This window comes from Cucurbita maxima, unplaced genomic scaffold (genome assembly GCF_002738345.1).
Source record: "Cucurbita maxima cultivar Rimu unplaced genomic scaffold, Cmax_1.0 Cma_Scf00034, whole genome shotgun sequence".
In the NCBI taxonomy this organism is placed as follows: Eukaryota; Viridiplantae; Streptophyta; class Magnoliopsida; order Cucurbitales; family Cucurbitaceae; genus Cucurbita; species Cucurbita maxima.
The window spans coordinates 1,120,054-1,129,430 of record NW_019272050.1 but is presented as its reverse complement, the minus strand read 5'-3'; the positions used below and the strand labels follow the sequence as shown (position 1 = coordinate 1,129,430).

Sequence of the window (9,377 nt, the reverse complement as noted above, 5' to 3'; positions counted from 1 at the left end):
CATATGCAAGCTTTTTGTCTACTCTATTCGGTTTCTTGATTCCAAAACGAACTCCACCACATCTTTCTCACGTCGTTTCCCCTTAAAACTATCTTCCCCCACTAAATCCTTCTTGATAGGATTGTTTGTCTGATAGTCCTAAAATACTTCTATATTTTAAAATTAAAAATGAAATAAATATTTAGGTAATTATAAATAAGAGTGATTTGGGCAATGAGGTTTCAATGATTTGTCCTATTCATAAATAAGTCTACAATCAATAGCTTGATTCCCAAGTTATGCTTTTGGTTTTATGATCAATAATTACTAAATATTCAAATTTTTTTGTTTGTAGTTATTAGTAAACTAATGCTGCACGGACAGGCTATGCTGTTTTAAGGAGCACAAAACAGAGCAGCAACTCAAAGAAACGCAACAATGGAGGATGTTATGAGCAATACGATCTCTGTGCTCTTAATTGCAAGTGTTGCTCTTGGGATCTTCAAGCTTCTTGACAAGCTATGGTGGACTCCGATCAAGATCCAACGGTTCATGAGGTCGCAAGGGATTCAGGGGCCTTCTTATCACTTCATCCAAGGCAACACCAGAGAGATGTACTCCAAAAGAATGATTGCCATGGCCTCCCCCATCGACCTTTCGCATCGGATTCTCCCCCGGGTTCTTCCTCATACGCACTCGTGGCTCAACGATTACGGTATCGAACCTTGGTTTTCTTCGGTTTTAAACATGTTTGAGAATGATTTTGAATACGGATAAACTTGTGCAAACAGGGAGGAACTTTGTTCAGTGGTATGGAACAGATGCTCATCTGGTCATTACAGAGCCTGAGATGATCAAGGAGGTGCTCAATGATCGACAGAAGAACTTCCCCAAAGCAAAACTCCAAGGCCATGTTCATAGAATTTTTGGAAATGGACTTGTCACTGCCCAGGGTGATAGATGGGTCAAGTCTCGAAAACTTGCTCATTTTGCTTTCCATGGTGACAATCTTAAGGTAAGTAAGTTGTTTTTTTTTTTGGTCGAAGTCTACTACGGGTAGATATTATTCCTTTTGGGCTTTTTCCTTCTGGATTTTTACTCAAAGTTTTAAAACGCATGTTTGATAGGGAGAGACTTTCACACCATTACAATCAATGTTTCTTTAAAGAATGTTTCGTTCTCGCTAGTACTCGTTCCCTTCTCCAATTGATGTGGGACCCCTCAATCCACCCTCTTTGGGACCCAGCGTCCTTGTTAGTACACCCCCTTCGAGGCCCAACGTCCTTGCTGGCACACCGTCTCGTGTCCACCCTCTTCGGTGCTCAGCCTCCTTGTTAGCACACTGCCTCGTGTCCACCCTCCTTCAGAGCTCAACCTCCTCGCCAGCACACTGCCTCGTGTCCACCCCCTCCGGTGTTCAACCTCTTCGTTGGCACACGCCTCATGTCCANNCCCCATTCGGGGCTCAGCCTCTTCGCTGGCACACTGCCTCGTGTCTGTCCCCCTTCAGGACCCAGCGTCCTTGCTGACACACCGTCTCGTGTCCACCCCCTTCAGTGCTCAGCCTCCTCGTTGGCACACCGCCTCGTGTCCACCCTCCTTCGGAGCTCAGCGTCTTTGCTGGCACAACGCCTCGTGTCTACCCCCTTCGGTGTTCAGCCTCCTCGTTGGCACACGCCTCATGTCCACCCCTTTTGGGGCTCAACCTCCTCATTGGCACATCGCCGCGTGTTTTCCCTCCTTCAAGGCCTAGCTCCTTGTTGACACACCACCTCCTGTCCACCCCCTTCAGGGCTCAACCTCCTCGTTAGCACACCGTCTCGTGTCCACCCCCTTTAGGTCTCAGCTTTCTCGCTAGCACATTAGGTGTCTGGCTCTGATATCATTTATAATGGCCCAAGACCACCACTAGCCGATATTCTTTTTTTTTTTTTTTTTATGGCCTTTCCATCCCCGGCTTCCCCTCAAAATTTTAGCTAGATTTTCATGGGTTTGATCCAGAAGTTCAGAGATTAATAGCTATAATTGGGCTGTGTGTTAATTTGCAGAACATGATCCCATCAATGATAGAGTGTGCAGAGACAATGGTTGAAGAGTGGAAGCATCATATAGACAAAGAGCTCGATGTTTTCGAGCATTTGAAGGTTTACACATTGGATGTCATTTCTCATACAGCTTTTGGAAGCAGTTATGAACAAGGAAGGAGTTTCTTCCAAATGCTGCAGAGAGTCTGCGAGCTATCAGTTAGGAATGGATATAAAGTTCGTCTCCCGATAATCAGGTACATAATCACCGTCACGTCGTTTCAGGTCAACACCACGTCGACTTTCCAACTGCTAACAATATATTTGCTTGTTGGGATGCAGTAAGATATTCAAATCGAAAGACGACGTTGAAGGAGAGCGACTCGAAAAGAGAATGAGAGAATGCTTCATAGAGATCATAAGGACAAGAGAAGAGAAGTTGATGAATGGGGAAGCAGAAGGGTATGGGAATGACTTCTTGGGATTGCTGGTGAAGGCGAAGAACGAGCCTGACAAGGCACAGAGGTTGTCTGTGGATGATATTGTGGATGAGTGTAAGACGTTTTACTTTGCTGGGCATGAGTCCACCAATGCGTTGCTGGCTTGGACTATGTTTCTGTTGGCGTTGCATAGGGAATGGCAAGAGGAAGCAAGAAAGGAAGTCTTCAAGGTTCTTGGTGACAAGAATCCAACAATGGAAAGCCTCTCCAAATTAAGAACGGTAAGAACATTAACATCAGTGTGCCCTCCCTCTTTCATTCTCTTTCAAGATTCCGCGTCGGTTGGAGAGGAGAACGAAACATTCCTTATAAGGGCGTGGAAACTTCTCCCTAAAAGACGCATTTTAAAACTATGAGGCTGACGGTGATACGTAACAGACCAAAGCGAATCTGCTAGTGGTGAGATTAGGTTGTTGCAAATGGTATAAGAACCAGACTCCAAGCGGTGTGCCAGCGAGAACGTTAGGCCCCCAAGAGAGGTGGATTGTGAGATCCCGGATTGGTTGGAGAGGAGAAAGAAACATTCCTTATAAGGGTGTGGAAACCTCTCCTTAGGAGACATGTTTTAAAACAATGAGACTGACGGTGATATGTATTGGGCCAAGGCGGACAATATCTACTAGTGGTGGGATTGGGTTGTTATGAAAGGTATCAGAGCTAGACACCCAACGGTGTGCCAGCGAGGATGCTGGTCCCCTAGGGACATGGATTGTGAGATCTCACATTGGTTGGAGAGAAGAATGAAACATTCCTTGTAAGGGTGTGGAAACCTCTCCCTAAAAGACGTATTTTAAAACCGTGAGGCTGACAATGATAGATAACGGGCTAAAGCAGACAATATCTGCTAGCGGTGAACTTTGATTGTTACAATTCTAGACTAAAGTAGGTACTTTTTCTTGTTTTGTTTTATTTTGTTTTCCTATGCAGATGAGTATGATCATCAACGAATGCCTGAGGCTGTATCCTCCAGCAATGACAATATCACGCCAAGTGCAGAAGGAAACCAGATTGGGGAGCTTGGTGCTTCCGAGTCGAATTCTGGTGACGATACCGACGCTTGCAGTCCAACACAACACCAAGTTATGGGGAGAAGATGCAAATGTTTTCAAACCAGAAAGATTTGCAGAAGGGGTCGGGAAAGCCACCGAAACGAACTCAGGTGCATATCTCCCGTTCGGGTTGGGGCCTAGAAGCTGCGTCGGGATGAACTTTGCATTGAACGAAGCCAAAATAGCAATGTGCATGATTCTACAACGATTTTCCTTCACCCTTTCACCTTCCTACGCTCACTCCCCTATTCAGGTTCTTATTATTAATCCCCAGCATGGAGTTCAGCTCATTCTCCATCAAGTTGTATGAACTAAGACATCTTAATCCTACAATATTAATGTCACGTTAAGAAGAATCAAGCTTTGTTTATACAACAAAGGCTTCAAAATACTATGAGTAGACCTTTAGATGATTAGAAATTAAATATAGATGATAGTTTAGAGTTCTGATACTTTATTATGTGTTTTAAGACTTTTATTAACTTAAAAGTTATATCTATTAGTGGTTAATTATAGTCCTAAAGAATACACTATGGCTAATTATATTCATAAAGTATGAAAGTTACACTCATGGAACGTTACTGGTTTTTATTTTGAGACTGTATAAAGTTATGTATGTTATCTTTGTAAGGTAGACTTGGAAAAATGCACGGAAAGGAGCAATTTTGTGTTTCTTTAGCCAATGGCCAAGTTTCTTGTAATTCCATGTCGTTTAGATGGAATGTTTAGAATCATTCAAGCTTAACATGATCAAACTTGCTTGTGGAGTAATTCAAATCTCAATCAGTGTTCCTGTCTTGAGATATTTGATCGACAAAGTAATTCAATTTTTACTTTCTCTTGGAGTGATTCCTTATCAGTAGGGCTAAGTGTTCTAGAACACTTTTCCTTTAACCAACGACTAACTTTCTTTGTAATTCTATATAATTTAGATTGCATGTTTAGAATCATTCAAGCTAAACATGATCAATCTTACTTGTGAGTGATTCAAATCTCAAACAAGTGTTCTTGCCTTGAGATATTCAATCAACAAGATAATCTGAATCTTATTTCTCTTGCAGTAATTCCTTATCATTCGATATCAGAGCTTGCCAAAAAAGTACCCAAAATTGTTTAAAGTTGGAGTTAACTCCTTTTTTGGGTTAAATGTTCACATCTACTTAGCAGATTTCAAGTAAACTTTGAGGCTAAGTGATCTGAATGTACAATGGGTATGAGGCAGAGAACTTGTAAGTGGGCTCAAGAATATGATCTAACCAATCCAAAATTCACTAAAGATCTCGACTTAAACAGACCACCAAACAGGAACCTACTTGGAGAGTCTTGTGAATCAGATTTCCCTTCATCAGGGCTGCCTTTCACCTTCAATATGGACTGACCAATCACTTGCCTTATCGAATCTATCGTCTTTGAATCGATGGGATAACCCGACGCATCGCGCACGTAAAATGTATTCATTGCATTGCCTCCTTCCGTTCTCACTTCGGCTCGACTCACACTCAAGCTATTCTCTCTGAAGATGCGTGTGACATCAGAGAGTAGCCCAACTCTATCAGTAGTGCATAGCTCAAGCTTCAATCCCTGAATGTGGATCAACATCATTAGAGAAGTATTTGAACACGGTTTTTGGGTTTTGAGGCTGAACATCATTAGACAAGTATTCGAACACGGTTATTGAGTTTCGGGGCTGAACATCATTAGACAAATATTCGAACACGGTTATTGGATTTCGGGGCTGAACATCATTAGAGAAGTATTCGAACACGGGACTGAACATCATTAGAGAAGTATTCGAACATGGTTATTGGGTTTCAGGGCTGAGCATCATTAGAGAAGTATTCGAACACGATTATTGGGTTTCAGGGCTGAACATCATTAGACAAGTATTCGAACACGGTTAGTGGGTTTCGGGGTTGAACATCATTAGACAAGTATTCGGTTTCGGGGCTGACCATGATTAGAGAAGTATTCGAACACGGTTATTGGGTTTCAGGGCTGAACATCATTAGAGAAGTATTTGAACATGGTTATTGGGTTTCGGGGTTGAACATCATTAGACAAGTATTCGAACACGGTTATTGGGTTTCGGGGCTGACCATCATTAGACAAGTATTCTAACACGGTTATTGGGTTTCAGGGCTGAACATCATTAGAGAAGTATTTGAACATGGTTATTGGGTTTCGGGGCTGAACATCATTAGACAAGTATTCGAACACGGTTATTGGGTTTCGGGGCTGAACATCATTAGAGAAGTATTCGAACACGGTTATTAGGTTCCAAAGCTAAACATCATTAGAGAAGTATTCGAACACGGTTAACGGGTTTCAGGGCTGTTTCGGAGCAAGCAACAAGCATAGCAATCCTAAAATCGGATGGCGAAAGAGCTACTAACCTCGGATACTCGTCTTTCAATGGCAGCTCCAAGACATTGTATCAACCTTTGTCTCTCAGCTTCTGAATTCACAGGAGATCCATCTATGTGCCTAATATAATATTCCTGCAGATCCATTCTAGCACTGTGAAGAAACTTCGATTCGAGACTCGTAAAGAACAAGAAACTTCGATTCGAGATTCGTAAAGAACACGAACAAAGGCGTTTAGAGAGCATCGAAATCGATTACCTGATAAGCCTCTGGCCCTTCAGCATCAACATTGGCATGAAAAACAACATATTGCATATCAGTCAATGTACAAACTGTATCAAACAGAAGTTTTGGTCTATCCTTGCATTGAATGGTGACCACTGAATAATCTTTGTCAAACAAATTGACAACATTCACATTTGGCTTCTGTTTTCCATGGAACCTTTCATCGTCCGCTCGCTCGTAATCTCGATCCGCAAACATCATCTGGTGAAGTCGTCTCTCAGTATGGATAGCCTCATGAGAGAACACAGTCTTAGCTCCCCTGCACTTGTTGCTGCCTTTAAGCACATTGCAAAGCAATTTCTTGATTGTGGACAATCTCTCCAAGTCTGTCACTGCCGAACCAGTGACCGACGCTTCCTCGTCGCTCACGTGCATCACCGCAGCAACTCGAGTGTTATGTGTCCACACCTCAGCTCTTTCTACACTACATTTAAGATGAGTAAGAACAGCAGTTACTTCAGAAAGAAGTCCGGGTCGATCGCAGCCAACGAGCTCAATTGCAGTATGATCTGTAGAAGATTCAACACCTACAGATCTCATGGAAGATGAGCAACATGAATCGGGACCGAGCGACTGTCGATCGAAGCAAACAAAAGTACTCAAATTAAACCAGTTCATAAACAAATCAAATCAAAGCAAATGAAAGCAACCACTCACTGATCGTATGTAATCTAAAATCCCTTCATCCATAACCTTGTTCCCATTTTGATCCGTGACATTAAAAACTGTTGCAGAATTCATATAAAGGATCATATTAGAACACTTCCACTTAAGGTGTTTTTGGATTTGATTAGAGAATCCTACCATCCATGAACCAGTTCCCATCAGAAGAAATGTAAGCTTTAGTTATGATAAGATTAAGATCAGTCAAGACTTGAACAACTTCAAGAAGAATGCCATGTTTATTAGCACTATCCACCTTCATAAACAGGAAATGCATAAGGAAACAGAGCCACAAATTTCTTAAAATCAGAGCAAAAAAAGTAGTACCCGAACAACCGTGGCGTTCTTGCAGGACTTGTTATCGATTACGACTCTAAACAATTGTTCAAAGTTAGAACAGAGTAGAAAAAGCTAGAGATTAAGATGAACAGCAATGAAAGGGCTAAGGATTTGAATACCTGGGTGGGTTCATTCGCCTGATGAATTTCTGATATTCATCGCCCATATCGTTTGAAAAGCTCATGTTCATCTCTGCCATGGGAAACAAAGAAGACCCAGAAGAAAACTAAGCCATATTTCAATTTCAAAGATGCAAAATGAAGTTTAAGAAACCCAGAAAAGCTGCAAATCAAGGACCAAAACCCAGAAAGGGAAAATTCACGTAATTACCAAAATAAACAAATAAAAGGAGCAGAATCAGCGACCTAGAAAAGCAAAACTTCCACAAACGAAGAAAGAACCTAGAAACGAAAGTAGAGAAGAAAAACCAGAGAGAGCGCAGAAACAGAGCACATTTCTGGGATATTGAAATGGATTAAGCTTTTTTCATGGAAGAGTAAGTGAAATCTTGGAAGAAGAGAGGACCCATTTGGCAGAGATGAGTGAATTCTTGTTCAATCGCCGCCATTTTTGGGGCGTGGAGTATCCAATTTCAGCATCAACAAATGTATTGGGAGAGCGGGAGGCGGAGGGTTTTTTTTTTTTTTTTTCTATGGTGTGCCGGAGGAGAGGAGGCGGCGCTCCGGCGAGGCGCTGCAGAAATAATGACGTGGAAAGGAGCACACGTGTCAGCGTTTGGGTATTTTAACCGTTTTTCTCCGCGGTTTGTGGAGCCAACTGTTGGGTTAGCTCACTCGTTAACCTCCTCTAGCTTCGCGTTTTAGCTTAATTATTATTGTTTAGATTTAAAGTGTATTCAATTAGTGAATTATGATTTTATGAAATATATTATTAGTTATTGAAATAAAAGAAAATTAATTATTTTTTAGAGTTAAAAGGGTTTAAATATTTAGTTTAAAATTTTAAAACCAAAATGAAATTAATTTAAATTTGAATTAGGAAAATACAAATAAAAGTGGGGACAAATGAGAAATTTACAGCGTGTAGTCTAGCTGGAGCGGATTGGATTACAGTCAGATCAACTCCCACTTACCCCCACAAGCGCGTGTCTTCCACTCTGGGCCGCCTTAATATTCCTTTTCCTATTTTACCCCCGAAATATTAATATTAAATTACTACTGTCTATTTTCTCACTAATAATAAACAAATAATTATTTAATGCTCACTAATCATAATTAAATAAATAATATTATGAAAATTTTTAAGGTTGGGAACTAATAATTTTCTCCTTTTTCATCCTTAATACATTTTTATAAAAAGAATAATTTTTTTAAAAATAACTTTATGCCTTTTTATTTTATAAAATTGATTGAAATTAAAATATTGAAAAGTCACTCCATTAATGGTCATCACGAAATCAACTTATGACGTTGGCCATTATATTTCCGATCCAAAATATAATTATCCATTTGCCCATCCAAGTCGGGATTAATATATATTACCTCAATGAAATAATCAAAGGTATAAATCTACATTCTTATCCGATCGTATCGAAAAAACAAAGAAAAGAAATTGTTTGAATGAAGTAGTATTGCGTATAGTTAGGGTCTTACCTTTCACCGAAGACTGAAAATGTTAATTTTACAGAAGCTCTAGCACGAAAAAGAGGTTCGGGTTGTGCTCGTATGAAACCCGAGATGGACTCTCTTCATGTTTTGGAGCTTGAGAGAGTTTTGAAGGTGGCTTGAACTTTGTGAGGAAAATTGGGAGATTTATGGATGAGGGAAGAAGGGGTTTTGAAAGTGGGCTCTCTGTCCCTCCCACAAGTGCAATTTTATCTCATCATTTTTATTTTATTAAATAAATGGATTTTTCATTTTTTTTATAAATAAAAAAAGAGAATATTCATAAATTATTTATTATTATTTAATATTTATTCCTCTCTTTGCCTTTTTATCTTTTAATAATATTTGGAAGTAAGTGGTATCGATTATTGCATGGTGCACGCTCACAATTTCATTACTATTATTATTATTATTATTAATATTTAAAGTGCTTTTACTTCATTTTAATTTTAAAAAATAATTATACTTAATCAATTAAATTATATGTATTAGTAAAATAATAATAATAATAAAGTTTTATTATTTTATGAAGAAAAAAAAAAGGACGGT

The 9,377-nt window shown here is 39.9% G+C and overlaps 2 protein-coding genes across 6 annotated transcripts; one reads left to right on the top strand and one right to left on the bottom strand.

The window, feature by feature from the left end:
* Window positions 1–370: 370 nt before the first annotated feature.
* Window positions 371–3,952, top strand: LOC111467507 (cytochrome P450 CYP749A22-like). Its single transcript, XM_023112431.1, has 5 exons — window positions 371–694; window positions 771–994; window positions 2,028–2,260; window positions 2,346–2,724; window positions 3,431–3,952. The coding sequence occupies exons 1-5, from the start codon at window positions 418–420 to the stop codon at window positions 3,860–3,862; spliced, it is 1,545 nt and encodes a 514-aa protein (XP_022968199.1). The 5' UTR covers window positions 371–417; the 3' UTR covers window positions 3,863–3,952.
* Window positions 3,953–4,446: 494 nt separating this feature from the next.
* On the bottom strand, window positions 4,447–9,002 carry LOC111467510 (ACT domain-containing protein ACR4-like). 5 transcript variants are annotated; one of them, XM_023112435.1, is made up of 10 exons: window positions 8,817–9,002; window positions 8,242–8,345; window positions 7,632–7,896; window positions 7,323–7,395; window positions 7,192–7,237; window positions 7,006–7,120; window positions 6,859–6,926; window positions 6,175–6,774; window positions 5,946–6,050; window positions 4,792–5,133 (listed from the first exon to the last, which is right to left on the bottom strand). In XM_023112435.1, the coding sequence occupies exons 4-10, from the start codon at window positions 7,391–7,393 to the stop codon at window positions 4,792–4,794; spliced, it is 1,347 nt and encodes a 448-aa protein (XP_022968203.1). In that variant the 5' UTR covers window positions 7,394–7,395; window positions 7,632–7,896; window positions 8,242–8,345; window positions 8,817–9,002. The 5 variants fall into 5 exon arrangements, with proteins under 5 accessions (XP_022968206.1, XP_022968203.1, XP_022968202.1 ...); XM_023112434.1 differs by lacking the exon at window positions 7,632–7,896; XM_023112433.1 differs by lacking the exons at window positions 7,632–7,896; window positions 8,242–8,345.
* Window positions 9,003–9,377: the final 375 nt, after the last annotated feature.

Excerpts from the sequence above, each read along its gene's own strand:
- LOC111467507 (XM_023112431.1), top strand. The coding sequence starts at position 418 with ATGGAGGATGTTATGAGCAATACGATCTCTGTGCTCTTAATTGCAAGT. Across the intron at positions 695-770 it reads CTCGTGGCTCAACGATTACG|GGAGGAACTTTGTTCAGTGG; the intron begins GTATCGAACCTT and ends TTGTGCAAACAG. Across the intron at positions 995-2,027 it reads TCCATGGTGACAATCTTAAG|AACATGATCCCATCAATGAT; the intron begins GTAAGTAAGTTG and ends GTTAATTTGCAG.
- LOC111467510 (XM_023112435.1), bottom strand. The coding sequence starts at position 7,393 with ATGAACATGAGCTTTTCAAACGATATGGGCGATGAATATCAGAAATTC. Across the intron at positions 7,238-7,322 it reads AGGCGAATGAACCCACCCAG|AGTCGTAATCGATAACAAGT; the intron begins GTATTCAAATCC and ends ACAATTGTTTAG. Across the intron at positions 7,121-7,191 it reads AGAACGCCACGGTTGTTCGG|GTGGATAGTGCTAATAAACA; the intron begins GTACTACTTTTT and ends CTGTTTATGAAG.